Below are 19854 nucleotides of genomic sequence, written 5' to 3'. Positions count from 1 at the left end.
CGTGACCCCAGGCCAAACTCTGATTCTCAACTACTGTTGTGGGTCAGTGGCATCTAAACTTTTGGGTGTGTGAGGAGGGGTCAAGGTGCTTTTTAGCACATACAGGAGGGGGGTTAGCACACACTGGCTAGCACATACAGGAGGGGGGCTAGCACACACTGGCTAGCACACACTGGCTAGCACATGATGGCAAGCACATGCTGGCTAGCACAAACAGGAGAGGGGTTAGCACACAATGGCTAGCACATGATGGCTAGCACATGCTGGCTAGCACAAACAGGAGGGGGGTTAGCACACACTGGCTATTTATTATTTTATTTTATTTCACCCATGATTTCACCCAAAATCCCATGACCGTCACAGCCCTACCCGTACCTTACATAAAACCCTGCCAATGCTGTTCCAGGACAAACACAGGATAAACTAAGGTACGGTTCAAGGAAGCACAGGATAAACTAAGGTAAGGTTCTAGGAAGCACAGAGGCTTCTTTCAGTCAGATCTCAGAACAGTACGTTATTAATTTTATTTATTTATTTCACCTTTATTTAACCAGGTAGGCCAGTTGAGAACAAGTTCTCATTTACAACTGCGACCTGGCCAAGATAAAGCATAGCAGTGTGAACAGACAACACAGAGTTACACATGGAGTATACAATAAACAAGTCAATAACACAGTAGGAAAAAAATAGTCTATATACATTGTGCAAAAGGCATGAGGAGGTAGGCGAATAATTACAATTTTGCAGAATAACACTGGAGTGATAAATGATCAGATGAACATGTGCAGGTAGAGATACTGGTGTGCAAAAGAGCAGAAAAGTAAATAAATAAAAACAGTATGGGGATGAGGTAGGTAAAATTGGGTGGGCTATTTACCGATAGACTATGTACAGCTGCAGCGATCGGTTAGCTGCTCAGATAGCAGATGTTTGAAGTTGGTGAGGGAGATAAAAGTCTCCAACTTCAGAGATTTTTGCAATTCGTTCCAGTCACAGGCAGCAGAGAACTGGAATGAAAGGTGGCCAAATGAGGTGTTGGCTTTAGGGATGATCAGTGAGATACACCTGCTGGAGCGCGTGCTACGGGTGGGTGTTGCCATCGTGACCAGTGAACTGAGCTAAGGCGGAGCTTTACCTAGCATGGACTTGTAGATGACCTGGAGCCAGTGGGTCTGGCGACGAATTTGTAGCGAGGGCCAGCCGACTAGAGCATACAGGTCACAGTGGTGGGTGGTATAAGGTGCTTTAGTAACAAAACGGATGGCACTGTGATAAACTGCATCCAGTTTGCTGAGTAGAGTATTGGAAGCTATTTTGTAGATGACATCGCCGAAGTCGAGGATCGGTAGGATAGTCAGTTTTACTAGGGTAAGTTTAGTGGCGTGAGTGAAGGCTGCGAAATAGGAAGCCGATTCTAGATTTAATTTTGGATGGGAGATGCTTAATGTGAGTCTTGAAGGAGAGTTTACAGTCTAACCAGACACCTAGGTATTTGGAGTTGTTCACATATTTTAAGTCAGAACCGTCCAGAGTAGTGATGCTAGTCGGGCGGTTGTATGGCATTGAAGCTCGTTTGGAGGTTTGTTAACACTGTGTCCAAAGAATCTACACTGGAGTTGCTTACCAAGAAGACGGTGAATGTTCCCGAGTGGCCAAGTTACAGTTTTGACTTGAATCTGCTTGAAAATCTATTGCAAAACTCGAAAGTTGCCATTTGGCCATGATCCCCAACACCTAGACAGAGCTTGAAGGATTTTTTAAAGAATAGGGGGCAAATAATGCGCAATACAGGTGTGCAAAGCTTTTATGTGACTCACAGCTGCATTTGCTGCCAAAGGTGTTTCTAACATGGGGTGAATACTTTATCTATATATATCTATTTTTTTTAATATTTTTTTTATTATTATAATTTTTTATATATATATATATATTTTTTTTTTTTGTTGTTGTTTTTTTTTTTAAATATTTTTTATATATATATATTTTTATATTTTTTATATATATATATATATAATGTGAAGAAATCCAAGGGAGGTGTTGACTTGCTGTAGGCACTGCACTCTGTACAGGCTTCAGATGCTGGGAATATTAACACTCTCATAAACAGAATTAGGTTGCCAGAGAACGGTAATCCATGCTGCTAAACTAGCGCCTCATGGGAACAATAGTCTGCTTTGTCTGCCAGCGGTGGACTCAAATCAAATCAAATTGTCACATCCACATGGTTAGCAGATGTTAATGCGAGTGTAGCGAAATGCTTGTGCTTCTAGTTCCGACAATGCAGTAATAACCAACGAGTAATCTAGCTAACAATTCCACAACAACTATCCTATACACACAAGTGTAAAGGGATAAAGAATATGTACATAAAGATATATGAATGTGTGATGGTACAGAACGGCATAGGCAAGATGCAGTAGATGGTATCGAGTACAGTATATACATATGAGATGAGTAATGTATGGTATGTAAACATTATATTAAGTGGCATTGTTTAAAGTGGCCAGTGATACATTTTTTACATAAATATTCCATTATTAAAGTGACTGGAGTTGAGTCAGTGTGTTGGCAGCAGCCACTCAATGTTAGTGGTGGCTGTTTAACAGTCTGATGGCCTTGAGATAGAAGCTGTTTTTCAGTCTCTCGGTCCCTGCTTTGATGCACCTGTACTGACCTCGCCTTCTGGATGATAGCGGGGTGAACAGGCAGTGGCTCAGGTGGTTGTTGTCCTTGATGATCTTTATGGCCTTCCTGTAACATCGGGTGGTGTAGGTGTCCTGGAGGGCAGGTAGTTTGCCCCCGGTGATGCGTCTTGCAGACCTCACTACCCTCTGGAGAGCCTTACGGTTGTGGGCGGAGCAGTAGCCGTACCAGGCGGTGATACAGCCCGACAGGATGCTCTCGATTGTGCATCTGTAGAAGTTAGTGAGTGCTTTTGGTGACAAATCTCTTCAGCCTCCTGAGGTTGAAGAGGCGCTGCTGCGCCGCCTTCACCACGCTGTCTGTGTGGGTGGACCAATTCAGTTTTATCTGTGATGTGTACGCCGAGGAACTTAGAACGTACTACCCTCTCCACTACTGTCCCGTCGATGTGGATAGGGGGGTGCTCCCTCTGCTGTTTCCTGATCTGCTGTGCTCCATCTGCTGTTTCAAATCATCTCTTTTGTTTTGTTGATGTTGAGTGTGAGGTTATTTTCCTGACACCACACTCCGAGGGCCCTCACCTCCTCCCTGTTGGTAATCAAGCCTACCACTGTAGTGTCGTCCCCAAACTTGATGATTGATTTGGAGGCGTGCATGGCCACGCAGTCGTGGGTGAACAGGGAGTACAGGAGAGGGCTCAGAACGCACCCTTGTGGGGCCCCAGTGTTGAGGATCAGCGGTGTGGAGATGTTGTTACCTACCCTCAACACCTGGGGGCGGCCCGTTAGGAAGTCCCGTACCCAGTTGCACAGGGCGGAGTCGAGACCCAGTGTCTCGAGCTTGATGACGAGTTTGGAGGGTACTATGTTGTTAAATGCTGAGCTGTAGTCGATGAACAGCATTCTCACATAGGTCTTCCTCTTGTCCAGCTGGTTTAGGGCAGTGTGGTTGCGATTGTGTTGTCTGTGGACCTATTGGGGCGGTAAGCAAATTGGAGTGGGTCTAGGGTGTCAGGTAGGCTGGAGGTGATATGGTCCTTTAAGTGAGGAAGTGAGTGCTAAGGGGTGGTAGTCGTTTTGCTCAGTTACCTTAGCTTGGGGTGGTAGTCGTTTCGCTCAGTTAACTTAGCTTTCTTGGGAACAGGAACAATGGTGGCCCTCTTGAAGCATGTGGGGACAGCAGACTAGGATAAGGATTGATTGAATATGTCCATAAACACACCAGCCAGCTGGTCTGCGCATTCCCTGAGGACGCGGCTGGGGATGCCGTCTGGGCCTGCAGCTTTGCGAGGGTTAACACGTTTAAATGTTTTACTCACGCCGGCTGCAGTGAAGGAGAGTCTGCAGGTTTTGGTAGCGGGCCGTGTCAGTGGCACTGTATTGTCCTCAAAGCGAGCAAAGTTGTTTAGTCTGTCTGGGAGCAAGACATCCTGGTCTGCGACGGGGCTGGTTTTCTTTTTGTAATCTGTGATTGACTGTAGACCCTGCCACATTCCTCTTGTGTCTGAGCCGTTGAATTGCGACTCTACTTTGTCTCTATACTGACGCTTAGCTTGTTTGATTGCCTTGCGGAGGGAATAGCTACACTGTTTGTATTCGGTCATGTTTCCGGTCACCTTGCCCTGGTTAAAGTCAGTGGTTCGTGCTTTCAGTTTTGTGCGAATGCTGCCATCAATCCACGGTTTCTGGTTTGGGAATGTTTTAATAGTTGCTGTGGGTACGACATTACCGATGCACTTGATGAACTCGCTCACCGAATCAGCGTATTCGTCAATGTTGTTGTTGGACGCAATGCAGAACATATCCCAATCCACGTGATCGAAGCAGTCTTGAAGCGTGTAATCAGATTGGTAGGACCAGCGTTGAACAGACCTGAGCACGGGAGCTTCCTGTTTTAGTCTCTGTCTTTAGACTGGGAGCAACAAAATGGAGTTGTGGTCAGCTTTTCTGAAAGGAGGGCGGGGGAGGGCCTTATATGCGTCGCGGAAGTCAGAATAACAATGATCCAGGGATTTACCAGCCTTGGTTGACTGTTAAGGGGGCTGTTTGATCCCATCGTCTTCCTCGTTGTTGAGTTTTGGAAGCCTGATTTGAATTTCTGAAACTCTCCCTCTCTTACCCGTCGCTCCCTCCTGGGTGTGTTTATGTTTTGACGTAATTCACTTGTTTTTCTCGCGGAAGCCACCTCTCGGAATGGTCTGCCTGAGGAAGTTAGTTTGTCTGTCAGTCATGCAGTAATAAGTCTTGTTTTATAATACAACACCCACCGTCTCCCCTCAACCTCCCCCCCACAACACACACCGTCTCCCCTCAACCTCCCCCTACAACACCCACCGTCTCCCCTCTCTCTCCCTCAACCTCCCCTACAACACCCACCGTCTCCCTCAACCTCCCCTACAACACCCACCGTCTCCCCTCAACCTCCCCTACAACACCCACCGTCTCCCCTCAACCTCCCCTACAACACCCACCGTCTCCCCTCAACCTCCCCTACAACACCCACCGTCTCCCCTCAACCCTCACCGTCTCCACCTCGCCCCCTACAACACCCACCATCTCCACTCAACCTCCCCTACAACACCCACCGTCTCCCCTCTCGGCCCCCCTACAACACCCACCGTCTCCCCTCAACCTCCCCCTACAACACCCACCGTCTCCCCTCAACCTCCCCCTACAACACCCACCGTCTCCCCTCGCCCCCCTACAACACCCACCGTCTCCCCTCAACCTCCCCCCACAACACCCACCGTCTCCCCTCAACCCCCCTACAACACCCACCGTCTCCCCTCAACCTCCCCCTACAACACCCACCGTCTCTCCTCAACCCCCCCTACAACACCCCACCGCCTCCCCCTCAGCCTCCCCCTACAACACCCACGTCTCCTCTCAGCCTCCCCCTACAACCCGCACCGCCTCCCCTCTCACCCCGGTTCCTTACCCTCTCTCCCGGTCTCTTTCTCTCCCTCCATTTCTTCCCATTTGTTTCCACATGAGCAACTAACGGTGAGCTGGAGGCCTTAAATAGTGTGACACTGAGGGTTGAGCGCTGTAGACTAGAGCGTGGGTGGACAAGGCCTTTTAGTTCATGTCTAAAACAGATACCGTACATGTGGAGGGGATGCCAAGACTGGAAGCGGGATTATGTTCTTTTTGAGGGGGATAACATTTTTTTTTAAACGAGTACTCATTTGTGAATGAACTGGCAAAGTCCCTTTTTACTCTGTCCCTGGATGCTCTGCGGCGGCTGTTTTTGTGAATGAATTCCTGAAAGGCAACGCTATCAGAGCTCGGCAGATCAGCTCTCTGTATCAGAGGAGAAGGCAGGAAGACACTCACTGAGCCCTACCACATAAACACTTCCACTGCACAACCACTTCCTCTCTTTCTCCCCATTTCTCTCCCACTTCCTTTCGTACACACTCCCTTTCTTGCTCTCCCCCCATCTCTCTCGCTTCCTGTCCTCCTCTCTCGCTTCCTGTCTTTCTCTGGCCATTTTTTTCCTTTATTTTGACACTCATCAACAAACAAAAAAACTAATGCTTATTTGTGAATGAACTGGAGAGTCTCTGAATGCTCTGCGGCGGCTGTTTTTGTGAATGAATTCCTGAAAGGCAACGCTATCAGAGCTGGCAGATCAGCTCTTTGTATCAGAGGAGATGGCAGGAAGACACTCACTGAGCCCTACCACATAAACACTTCCACTGCACAACCACTTCCCCTCTCTCGTTCCGTTTCTCTCACACTCACTCACTCCCCTTCTTACACACTCCCTTCCTGTCTCACTCCCCTTCTTACACACTCCCTTCCTGTCTCTCTCCCCTTCTTACACACTCCCTTCCTGTCTCTCTCCCCTTCTTACACACTCCCTTCCTGTCTCTCTCCCCTTCTTACACACTCCCTTCCTGTCTCTCTCCCCTTCTTACACACTCCCTTCCTGTCTCTCTCCCCTTCTTACACACTCCCTTCCTGTCTCTCTCCCCTTCTTACACACTCCCTTCCTGTCTCTCTCCCCTTCTTACACACTCCCTTCTTGTCTCTCTCCCCTTCTCACTCGCTTCTTGTCTCTCTCCCCTTCTCACTCGCTTCTTGTCTCTCTCCCCTTCTCACTCGCTTCTTGTCTCTCTCTGTCCTTTGTTTCTCAGAGAGAGAGAGAGAGACCCTGGATCTGCACTCATTCAATATTTTTCATTCCATTTCCCTTTTGTTTTTTCTTGTCACTCACTCTCCCTTTCGTACACACTCCCTTTGTGGTTCTCTCTCACTTGCTTCCTGTCTCTCTCCCTTTCGTACACACTCCCTTTGTTGTTCTCTCACTCGCTTCCTCTCTCTCTGTCCTTCTCACTCGCTTCCTGTCTCTCTGTCCTTCTCACTCGCTTCCTGTCTCTCTCCCATTCAATTTGTTTTCATTCCATTTCCTCTCTCTGTCCTTCTCACTCGCTTCCTCTCTCTCTGTCCTTCTCACTCGCTTCCTCTCTCTCTGTCCTTTTCACTCGCTTCCTGTCTCTCTCCCTTTCGTACACACTCTCTTTGTTGTTCCCTCTCTCTCTGTCCTTCTCACTTGCCTTTCTCTGATTTTCACTCGCTTCCTGTCTTTCTCTGTCCTTTGTTTGAGATGGAGACACCAGACACAGAGACACACACACAGAGACACAGACCCTGGATCTGCACTTATTCAATATTTTAAATTCTATTTCAAGGTGTTGTATGATAGTAGTTAAACATCAGAAGGAATTATTCTCATAATTGGGTTTACTGTACTTGTGGAGCGGTAGGACAGGAGGTTAGTACTCCAGCCATGTTGTGTTGACTGTGTGTTACAACTCTAAACTAACGAGGCAGGAGAGAGTCTCCCGGGTCCCCCAGCAAGCTACTGCAGATGAGGGCGATTACATAATCTAATTCCCCCATAAGCCTTTGGCTTCATTTAATGTATTATCAAATTCATTTAGAGAATTATACAAATCCCTGGATCTGCACTCATTCAATATGTTTCATTCTATTTCAAGGTGTTGTTTGATAGTAGTTAAACATCAGAAGGAATTATTCTCCTAATTGGGTTTACTGTACTTGGGGATCTTACTGTAGAAACTGATAGTCTAATCCCCTGTTGTTATTCCATGGCTTCAAAGGAATCAGACCCATAAAAGTATAATCTCTTTTGTTTTTATTTCTATGTTTACGTTTGTTGTTGTGAATAAAACTCCATTCACAGACAGTTGGGACTGTAGTTGGCGTTCCCTAGCAACAGGTGATCCACATTGCTGCGTGTCGTCCTGGTGAAAGACTCTTTCAGACCTGATCAATGAGCTGAGGCGCCGTCTCCAAAGCTGCTTGGTCTGTCTGGAGGACTTGTTTCCTTTAAATGAATAATAAGTTCCTCTGGGTAGGGCTGTGGCGTTCATGACATTTTGTCATCCGGTTATTGTCATGTAAAAAAGAAAAGCGCCTCGCGGTAATTGACCGTTGATTACCATAAACACAGCATTTCCTGGCCTCCACGCGTACAAGCCACTTAATGCATCGCCTTTGGAACATCTACAATCTTAAAAAAGTATATATATATAATAAATCAATGTATTGTTTTAGGCAGGTCTAAAGAAACATGATTTGAAGAACATGTATTTCAGAAGAATGGAATATGAGTTGGCCCTACAGTGTGTTATTTGGCTTCATGCTTTTAGGCTTGTTCATTTAGCAGACAATATATGCTTTTAAGTCCCCTGACAGTATTTTATATTATGATTTTATAGTAAGAAGAATACAATTGAACTTAGCTGAATAAAATAGAAATTATATATTTTTTCCTATTCTGGAGCAAATGTTCAAATGAAGTGGTTATGTTGAGAGTAAAAGTGATCATTTGAAATGGGTCCTATGAGGTAGATTTTAGAGTTATTTGGCAACTTTAGAATGTCTTACAAATCAAAACACATATGGGCTGCATGAGGCGACTATAGAATATTGATGATTTGAGAAAGTTGTCCAAGAAAAACAACCTTGTTCTCTGTCTGCACACGCTGTTCTCTCATCAAGTGATCATATTTTCACCCATCAGACTATTTCATATTGTCTTTACTAAAACATGTAACACTTTATTTAGATTTAGACTGAGCCGTTTTATCAAATGGTCAGGAACAGGAAACAGGATGCAGGGGGTTAAAGACCTGTCATCCTTATGCACTCGGGAATAGCGAATGGAGGCTACTGGTTAGTTTTTTTCACTCATGCCTCGTAGGCTACGACGGTTATTGCAAGCCCACACGTCAACCACTGTTTCAGGAGCGTGCATGGGCCCTCCAACCCTGTTCCTGCAGCTACCCAGTTCTCTGTATGCCATGGGCCCTCCAACCCTGTTCCTGCAGCTACCCAGTTCTCTGTATGCCATGGGCCCTCCAACCCTGTTCCTGCAGCTACCCAGTTCTCTGTATGCCATGGGCCCTCCAACCCTGTTCCTGCAGCTACCCAGTTCTCTGTATGCCATGGGCCCCTCCAACCCTGTTCCTGCAGCTACCCAGTTCTCTGTATGCCATGGGCAGTTCCTCCAACCCTGTTCCTGCAGCTACCCAGTTCTCTGTATGCCATGGGCCCTCCTGCAACCCTGTTCCTGCAGCTACCCAGTTCTCTGTATGCCATGGGCCCTCCAACCCTGTTCCTGCAGCTACCCAGTTCTCTGTATGCCATGGGCCCTCCAACCCTGTTCCTGCAGCTACCCAGTTCTCTGTATGCCATGGGCCCTCCAACCCTGTTCCTGCAGCTACTGTATGCCATGGGCTCTCCAACCCTGTTCCTGCAGCCAGTTCTCTGTATGCCATGGGCCCTCCAACCCTGTTCCTGCAGCTACCCAGTTCTCTGTATGCCATGGGCCTCCAACCCTGTTCCTGCAGCTACCCAGTTCTCTGTATGCCATGGGCCTGTATGCCAACCCTGTTCCTGCAGCTACCCAGTTCTCTGTATGCCATGGGCCCTCCAACCCTGTTCCCCTGTTCCTGCAGCTACCCAGTTCTCTGTATGCCATGGGCTCTCCAACCCTGTTCCTGCAGCTACCCAGTTCTCTGTATGCCATGGGCTCTCCAACCCTGTTCCTGCAGCTACCCAGTTCTCTGTATGCCATGGGCTCTCCAACCCTGTTCCTGCAGCTACCCAGTTCTCTGTATGCCATGGGCCCTCCAACCCTGTTCCTGCAGCTACCCAGTTCTCTGTATGCCATGGGCCCTCCAACCCTGTTCCTGCAGCTACCCAGTTCTCTGTATGCCATGGGCTCTCCAACCCTGTTCCTGCAGCTACCCAGTTCTCTGTATGCCATGGGCTCTCCATTGAACCCGTTGAACTTATTTCTTCAAAATTGATCAATCACAGTGTGGTGAGTTTAAAAAAAAAAAAAATTCATTTAAAGCACCATACTGTTTTGATGATAAGTGTTTAATGTGATTTTCCATTGCGTTGATGCCAGAGTGGTAAGGGGGACAATAGAGCCCTGAGGACCAGGCCATTCGGACCTGATGATCATTAGCGAGTTGGGTACTACCAACGCATGTCCAGAGTGCATAAAAAGGAGATTACCGTGACCGTTGCCTTGGAATTTTACTGCACTCATGACTGTTAGTGTGGCGGTGATACGGTCACCCCAAAAGCCCTACCTCTGGGTGTACAAGCAGACAGGAATCCCTGACACCACACACTTTGACTCGAATTTGACTCCAATATCTAGAAAATACTTTGAATCAAGTGTACTGATAACATATAGTCATGTATTAGTGTGTATATATAATATAATACACAGATTTACTTGTATAGTTGTAGTATAATATTGTTACTTTATTACTACACAACGGTTTTTCGTTACAATTTAAGTATTTCACCATTGGTAGACTCCTGGCTCCAGTGTATATAAGGCCAAATCTTGGACTCCAGACTGTTATCTTGTAGACAGAGTATGTATGTATGTATGTATGTATGTGTGTGTGTGTGTGTGTGTGTGTGTGTGTGTGTGTGTGTGTGTGTGTGTGTGTGTGTGTGTGTGTGTGTGTGTGTGTGTGTGTGTGTGTGTGTGTGTGTGTGTGTGTGTGTGTGTGTGTGTGGACACTTCTTCTAATTCGTGGATTAGGCTATTTCGGGCCACACCCGTTACTGACCGGTGTATAAAATCAAGCACACCGCCATGCAATCTCCATAGACAAACATTGGCAGTAGAATGGCCTTACTGAAGACCTCAGTGACTTTCAATGTGGCACTGTCATTCGATGCCACCTTTCCAACAAGTCAGTTATTGACTTGCTGTTATTGTGCAGTGGCAACAGTTTGGGGAAGGTCCTTTCCTGTTTCAGCATGACAATGCCCCGTGTGCACAAAGTGAGGTCCATACAGAAATGGCTTGCTGAGATTGGTGTGGAAGAACTTAACTGGCCTGCACAGAGCCCTGACCTCAACCCCATCGAACACCTTTGGGATAAATTGAAACGCCGACTGCGAGCCAGGACTAATTGTCCGATATCAGTGCCCGACCTCCGTAATGCTCTTGTGGCTGAATGGAAGCAAGTCCCCACAGCAATGTTCCACCATCTAATGGAAAGCCTTCCCAGAAGTGTGGAGGCTGTTATTGCAGCAAAGGGGGGGACCAGCTCCATATTAATGAGATGTTAGACGAGCAGGTGTCCACATACTTTTGGTCATGATGTGTAGTTCAACCTCTTTTCAACACTTTTGTCCACTCCTCTTGTAAAATTCTGTATTTTCAGAAGAGCCGGAAAGGGGCCAACTCGTCCCAGTGCCACGGTCCTTCCACCCCGTTCCATTCCTGTGAGATAGGGCTGACACAAACATTCAAGGCGGTTTGATTTAGAGGTGACAAGAGAAAGTGTTCCTGTTCCGGCGACGTTGTTCACCTGTTGGATAAGGAAGTGACGTGGGGATGTAAGAACAAACCGGTCGGGCTTCTCGTGAGGATTATCTCAAACTTTGACAGCACTGATTTGAATCACACAGACTAACAGTTATAGAATTCCTTTGCTTGGATGAAATAACAGTTCCTTATTAGCTAGCATATTGTGAGGTGACGCTGCCATGTGTAAAGTGTGTGACAGTGTTCTGTAACTGGTGTGTGTTTCCCTCTCTGCAGGTTGAACTGTACTCCGTGCGCGGGCCTATGTCCTAAGATGTGTTCGGGGGTGAAGATCGTAGACTCTGTGACAGCAGCCCAGGCTCTTAGAGGATGCACTGTGCTCAACGGTAGCCTGGTTATCAAGATCCGTGGAGGAAGTAAGTACAGGATACCCTCACTACCAACCACCCTCACTACCAACCACCCTCACTACCACCCACCCTCACTACCAACCACCCTCACTACCACCACCCTCACTACCACCCACCCTCACTACCAACCACCCACCCTCACTACCAACCACCCACCCTCACTACCAACCACCCACCCTCACTACCAACCACCCACCCTCACTACCAACCACCCACCCTCACTACCAACCACCCGCCCTCACCACCTACCGCCCTCACCACCTACCGCCCTCACCACCTACCGCCCTCACCACCTACCCCTTCACCACCTACCCCCTTCACCACCTACCACCCCCTTCACCACCTACCACCCACCCTCACTACCAACCACCCCAACCACCCACCCTCACTACCAACCACCCACCCTCACTACCAACCACCCTCACTACCAACCACCCACCCACCCTCACTACCAACCACCCCCACCCTACCAACCACCCACCCTCACTACCAACCACCCACCCACCCTCACTACCAACCACCCACCCACCCTCACTACCAACCAACCACCCCCTACCACCCACCCCAACCAACCACCCTCACTACCACCAACCACCCTCACTACCAACCAACCTACCAACCAACCACCCTCACTACCACCCACCCTCACTACCAACCACCCTCACTACCACCTACCCACCCTCACTACCAACCACCCTCACTACCACCCACCCACCCTCACCTACCACCCACCCTCACTACCTACCACCCACCCTCACTACCAACCACCCACCCTCACTACCAACCACCCACCCTCACTACCAACCACCCACCCTCACTACCAACCAACCACCCTCACTACCAACCAACCACTCTCACTACCACCCGCCCTCACCACCTACCCCCTTCACCACCTACCACCCACCCTCACTACCAACCGACCACCCTCACTACCAACCGACCACCCTCACTACCAACCGACCACCCTCACTACCAACCGACCACCCTCACTACCAACCACCCACCCTCACTACCAACCACCCACCCACCCTCACTACCAACCACCCACCCACCCTCACTACCAACCAACCACCCTCACTACCAACCAACCACCCTCACTACCTACCACCCACCCACCCTCACTACCTACCACCCCCACCCACCCTCACTACCAACCACCCACCCTCACTACCAACCAACCACCCTCACTACCAACCAACCACCCTCACTACCAACCAACCACCCTCACTACCAACCAACCACCCTCACTACCAACCAACCACCCTCACTACCAACCAACCACCCTCACTACCAACCACCCACCCTCACTACCAACCACCCACCCTTCACTACCAACCACCCACCCTCACTACCAACCTACCACCCTCACTACCAACCTACCACCCTCACTACCACCCACCCTCACTACCACCCAACCACCCTCACTACCAACCAACCACCCTCACTACCAACCACCCACCCTCACTACCAACCACCCACCCACCCTCACTACCAAACACCCTCACTACCAACCAACCACCCTCACTACCAACCAACCACCCTCACTACCAACCACCCACCCTCCCTCACTACCACCCAACCACCCTCACTACCAACCAACCACCCTCACTACCAACCAACCACCCTCACTACCAACCACCCACCCACCCACCCTCACTACCAACCACCCTCACTACCAAACACCCTCACTACCAACCAACCACCCACCCTCACTACCAACCAACCACCCTCACTACCAACCACCCACCCTCACTACCAACCAACCACCCTCACTACCAACCACCCACCCTCACTACCAACCACCCACCCTCACTACCAACCACCCACCCTCACTACCAACCACCCACCCCCACTACCAACCACCCTCACTACCTACCAACCACCCTCACTACCAACCAACCACCCTCACTACCAACCAACCACCCTCACTACCAACCACCCACCCTCACTACCAACCACCCACCCTCACTACCAACCACCCACCCTCACTACCAACCAACCACCCTCACTACCAACCAACCACCCTCACTACCAACCACCTACCGCCCTCACCACCTACCGCCCTTCACCACCTACCGCCCCCTTCAACACCTACCGCCCCCTTCACCACCTACCGCCCCCTTCACCACCTACCCCCTTCACCACCTACCCCCTTCACCACCTACCTGCCCTCACTACCTCCCGCCCTCCCTACCTACCCCCCTCACAACCTTCCGCCCTCACAACCCAATATATAATTTGGTCATTTAACAGACTTTTGATAAGCTTTATACTGAAACTCACCTCAATCACTATTTGAACTGACTCTCTTTCCTCTCGCTACCTCAGTCAATATAGCAGCAGAGGTTAACTAACTGACTGTTTACTCAGATAGAAGCAGAGGTTAACTAACTGGGTTACTGACTATTTCCTCTCATAGCAGCACGGTTAACTCATTACAGTCTAAGCCTTGTCTAAACCGGGGGAGATATATACAGTGAAAGTATTCAGACCCCTTCACTTTTTCCACATTTTCTTACGTTTCAGCCTCATTCTAAAATGGATTAGCATTTTTCCCACATCAATCTACACACAACACCCCAGATATTTGTTTTTACTTATTTACATAAGTATTCAGACCCTTTGCTATGAGACTCGAAATTGAGCTCAGGTGCATCCTGTTTCCATTGATCATGCTTGAGGTGTTTGTACAACTTGATTGTAGTCCATCTGTGGTAAATTCATGATTTGGAAAGGAGCACACACCTGTCTATATAAGGTCCCACAGTTGACACTGCATGTCAGAGAAAAAACCAAGCCATGAGGTTGAAGGAATTAGCCGTAGACCTCCGAGACAGGATTGTGTCGAGGCACCATTCTGGGAAAGGGTACCAAAACATGTCTGCAGCACTGAAGTTCCTCAAGGACACAGTGGCCAATTGTAAGAAGTTTGGGACCACCAAGACTCTTCCTAGAGATGGACGCCCTGCGAAACACAACCCAACCAAGCCTCACTGCTTCTTGACACAATGCCCACTTATCCCGGAAGCCAGCCAGAGGAATCGCTAGTACGTAATGGGACAAGGACATCCCTGCGCCGCCCCAAGGGTCTCCCAGTCACAGGCCGGCTTCGACAGAGCCTGAACCCAGAATCTCTAGTGGCTCAGCTAACACTGCGATGCAGTGCCTTAGACCACTGTGCCACTAGGGAGGCCCCCGTGGTAATGTTTTTCAGCAGATGGGACTGGGAGACTATTAAGGATCGAGGGAAAGATGAACGGAGTAAAGTACAGCGAGATCCCTGATGAAAACCTGCTCCAGAGCGCTCATGACCTCAGACTGGGGCGTGGGTTCACCTTCCAACAGGGCAATGATCCTTAGCACACAGCTAAGACAATGCAGGAGTGGCTTTGGGACAATTCTCTGAATGTCCTTGAGTGGCCCAGCCAGTGGCCGGACTTGAACCCTATCGAACATCTCTGGAGTGACCTGAAAATAGCTGTGCAGCGACGCTCCCCATCCAACCTGACAGAGCTTGAGGGGATCTGCAGAGAAGAATGGGAGAATCTCCCCAAATACAGGTGTGCCAAGCTTGTGGCGTCATACCAAGACTCAAGGCTATAATTGCTTCCAAAGGTGCTTCAACAAAGTACTGAGTAAAGGGTATGAATACTAACTGAAGGTAAATGTGATATTTCAGTTATTTTTTAAATATTTTTTTTTAAACAAAATCCCGTTTTTTACTTTGTCGTTTGGGGGTATTGAGGGGGAGAAAAAAACAATTGAATCAATTTTAGAATGAGGTAATACTAACGCTAGGCGACCTGCCGCCCCAAGTCATACCAAGGATCATTTTGGTATTTGATTTAGAATTTTAAGACCTCTTGAAGTGAAAAATAATAATAATAATAATAATTGCAATTTTGGGGGGGATCATTTTAATTTGGCCTTACTGCTTTTATCCCATACAAACATTTTGAATAACAGATTCACTACATGGACCAGATAGTAACCTCCCCCCCCCAAAAAAAAATATAAACAAAGTTTGTTCTGAAGTGTCTGTCCTTTATCTGAGAGATATTAGAAAGATCAGGATTGTTGTTGTTTTTGCTGTGTTTAACTCCTTATTTTTGGCACTAAACAGTCTCCATATATACTTCCATTCATTGTTTTTGAACTGGTACCGAGGATCTTCAGACATGTCTAGAGCAAAACAACCGACATGAACGTGCTTGTGAGAGTCTCACCTTTCATAACAAACACCGCTCTAGCTCGGTCACCTTTCCATAGAGGGGTCATAACAAACACCACTCTAGCTCTGTCACCTTTCCATAGAGGGGTCATAACAAACACCACTCTAGCTCTGTCACCTTTCCATAGAGGGGGTCATAACAAACACCGCTCTAGCTCTGTCACCTTTCCATAGAGGGGTCATAACAAACACCACTCTAGCTCTGTCACCTTTCCATAGAGGGGTCATAACAAACACCGCTCTAGCTCTGTCACCTTTCCATAGAGGGGTCATAACAAACACCACTCTAGCTCTGTCACTTTTCCATAGAGGGGTCATAACAAACACCACTCTAGCTCTGTCACTTTTCCATAGAGGGGTCATAACAAACACCACTCTAGCTCTGTCACCTTTCCATAGAGGGGTCATAACAAACACCACTCTAGCTCGGTCACTTTTCCATAGAGGGGGTCATAACAAACACCACTCTAGCTCTGTCACCTTTCCATAGAGGGATCATAACAAACACCACTCTAGCTCTGTCACCTTTCCATAGAGGGGTCATAACAAACACCGCTCTAGCTCTGTCACCTTTCCATAGAGGGGTCATAACAAACACCACTCTAGCTCTGTCACTTTTCCATAGAGGGGTCATAACAAACACCACTCTAGCTCTGTCACCTTTCCATAGAGGGGTCATAACAAACACCGCTCTAGCTCTGTCACCTTTCCATAGAGGGGTCATAACAAACACCGCTCTAGCTCTGTCACTTTTCCATAGAGGGGTCATAACAAACACCACTCTAGCTCTGTCACTTTTCCATAGAGGGGTCATAACAAACACCACTCTAGCTCTGTCACCTTTCCATAGAGGGGTCATAACAAACACCACTCTAGCTCGGTCACCTTTCCATAGAGGGGGTCATAACAAACACCACTCTAGCTCTGTCACCTTTCCATAGAGGGGTCATAACAAACACCACTCTAGCTCTGTCACTTTTCCATAGAGGGGGTCATAACAAACACCACTCTAGCTCTGTCACCTTTCCATAGAGGGGTCATAACAAACACCGCTCTAGCTCGGTCACCTTTCCATAGAGGGGGTCATAACAAACACCACTCTAGCTCTGTCACCTTTCCATAGAGGGGTCATAACAAACACCGCTCTAGCTCGGTCACCTTTCCATAGAGGGGGTCATAACAAACACCACTCTAGCTCTGTCACCTTTCCATAGAGGGGTCATAACAAACACCACTCTAGCTCTGTCACCTTTCCATAGAGGGGTCATAACAAACACCACTCTAGCTCTGTCACCTTTCCATAGAGGGGTCATAACAAACACCGCTCTGTCACCTTTCACCGCAGATGTGGAAGTGTGACCGTCAGCTGAAGTGAGCGATTGAGATGCATCCAATGCAAAACAGATATCTCTATCTTAAACTGACAGATTTTTATGGAGATGTTTTTAAAAAAAAAAAAAAAAATGTTTTACCTTACCTATTTAACCAGGCAAGTCAGTTAAGAACAAATTCTTATTTTCAATGACGGCCTAGGAACAGTGGGTTTACTGCCTGTTCAGGGGCAGAACAACAGATTTTGTACCTTGTCAGCTCGGGGATTTGAACTTGCAACCTTTCGGTTACTAGTCCAATGCTCTAACCACTAGGCTACCCTGCCGCCCCAATTATTGCTAATTATATGTCCACGGGGGTGCGGAAACTGACTGTTTCCTCTCATAGCAGCAGAGGTTAACTGATTGACTGCCTGACTCATTGTCTGTCTGTTTCCTCTCATAGCAGCAGAGGTTAACTGATTGACTGCCTGACTCATTGTCTGTCTGTTTCCTCCAACATCAGATAACATAGCTGCAGAGCTGGAGGCTAACCTGGGTCAACTGGAGGAGATAACAGGCAACCTGACCATCAAGAGAGCCTATGCCCTTGTCTCTCTCTCCTTCCTCCGCAAGCTACGCGTCATCCGGGGAGAGACGCCGACCCAAGATGGGTAGGTCTTGAGAAGTAGTGCGCTATATCACACTAGGGTTTGAAATGTTGCCTGAATTAACATAGTACCTGGGAGACCAGTGTGCAGATTTATGATTTTGTTCTACTGCTTTAGGCTTGTTGTTCATTTTTCTCAACCTCTCTCTCTCTATGTACTTTATCAGGAACTACTCGTTCTATGCTTTGGACAACCAGAACCTGCGTCAGCTGTGGGACTGGGACAAACACAACCTCACCATCCTCCAAGGACGCATGTTCTTCCTGCACAACTCCAAGCTGTGCATGTCTGAGATCCGCAAGATGGAGGTGGTGACAGGCACTAAGGAGAGAGGCATCAAGAATGAAATCGGCAGGACCGATAGAGACCAGGCCTCCTGTAAGACCAGCCAACGTGGAACTTTAGACAAACATGATCGTATTATGTGACCGACCGGCTCGATTTGGTCTTATGTAGCAACATTTGAAATGGTGTTTTTTTTGCATTGGATTAAAAGTAGAGACTCAGAGCTACAAAATGGTATATCATTCACTATAGTTGAGGAACAATAGGAAAGTAATTATGCTTTTAACTTCACTTTTGAGAAAATGGCCCTTGACTGTTTTGGTACCGACTAGATAGTTCTTCTTTGCCTATTCAGCATAATTCACAGCCTCTTAAGCTTTAGCCCCGCCCATCTCTTTAAGGATTCACATGTGAGGCCATGTGCTAAACAGAGTGAGTAAGGTAATGTAGTAAACAACCAAAGAGTTCAAGACTAAAGGCTGGTTTGTACTACGGGTGTGTTGGTAAATTTAATCTGGAGTGCCCGAGTGTAAGTCTGGGTGTTCGTAAACTCAAGAGTGTTGTCAGATTGTCCGTTTGTTCAGAGAGCACACTGGATGCTCTGGCCGAAGAGTAGGGTTGATCCGTGCGTTCTTACCAAACAGCAGTCAAGCACCCAACCTAATTGGCTAATGTTGGCTAGCTTGCTAGCTACTTCCAGACACAAATGAGAAAACACCTCACACTGACCATTTTAATCTCCCTAGCAGAGCTGGTTAGGCTGTCTTTTTGTTATCCAGAGTGTTGGTGACTACAACTGAGCTGCTGGCAACAATTTGATTACGCTTTTTTTTTGCCAAAGTTTACTGACACGTCCATATTTAACGGGTGTTGAGCGTTGGTAAATCTGTCTGTTATTCTGCGCTCTGGCACACTCAGACGAGAGTGCTCTGAAATCAGAGTAGATAATCAAAGCGAATTTACCAGCTACGACAGTTGTCGCAGTGACGTCATAAACATTCTATTGAAATATATAACCAGTCAAAAGTTTGGACACCTACTCATTCAAGTGTTTTTCTTCATTTTTACTATTTTCTATGTTGTAGAAAATTGAAAACAGTACAAATAAAGAAAAACCCTTTAATGAGTAGGTGTGCCCAACATTTTGACTGGTACTGCAGTTACTTGCATAGTGGAGTCTTTTGTTTAGACATGTAGCTAGCTAGCTAAACAATGAACCATAATCCCAATTTACAACTTTACTACCCTGCAGGAATCTGCAGGTAGTTAACCAACCAGGTTCAATGTTAGCTAGCTAACTTTAGGTGATAACTAGCAATGCAAATGGCTCTGAGATACGAATAATATTACTACACAGATCATACATGTAACGTGAGCTACCGAGCCAGCCAGCTAACATTAGCTAGCTAGCTAGCAATACACTTTAACTTGATGACTTTTTGGCAAAATGAGAAACGTGTAATATC

General features: G+C 47.5%; 1 protein-coding gene across 2 annotated transcripts in view; it reads left to right on the top strand.

Annotated features, from left to right (window-relative positions):
* LOC112251449 (insulin receptor-like) overlaps window positions 1-19854 on the top strand; it is a 174797-nt gene that overhangs the window by 124553 nt on the left and 30390 nt on the right. For both annotated transcript variants that reach the window (XM_042322551.1, XM_042322550.1), the window contains exons 4-6: window positions 11758-11897; window positions 17959-18106; window positions 18270-18481. In XM_042322551.1, coding sequence (XP_042178485.1) covers window positions 11758-11897; window positions 17959-18106; window positions 18270-18481 — 500 coding nt within the window. The remainder of the gene's footprint in view (window positions 1-11757; window positions 11898-17958; window positions 18107-18269; window positions 18482-19854) is intronic.

Source organism: Oncorhynchus tshawytscha, linkage group LG05, assembly GCF_018296145.1.
Source record: "Oncorhynchus tshawytscha isolate Ot180627B linkage group LG05, Otsh_v2.0, whole genome shotgun sequence".
Lineage (NCBI taxonomy): Eukaryota > Metazoa > Chordata > Actinopteri > Salmoniformes > Salmonidae > Oncorhynchus > Oncorhynchus tshawytscha.
This window is presented reverse-complemented; position numbering and strand designations above follow the sequence as displayed.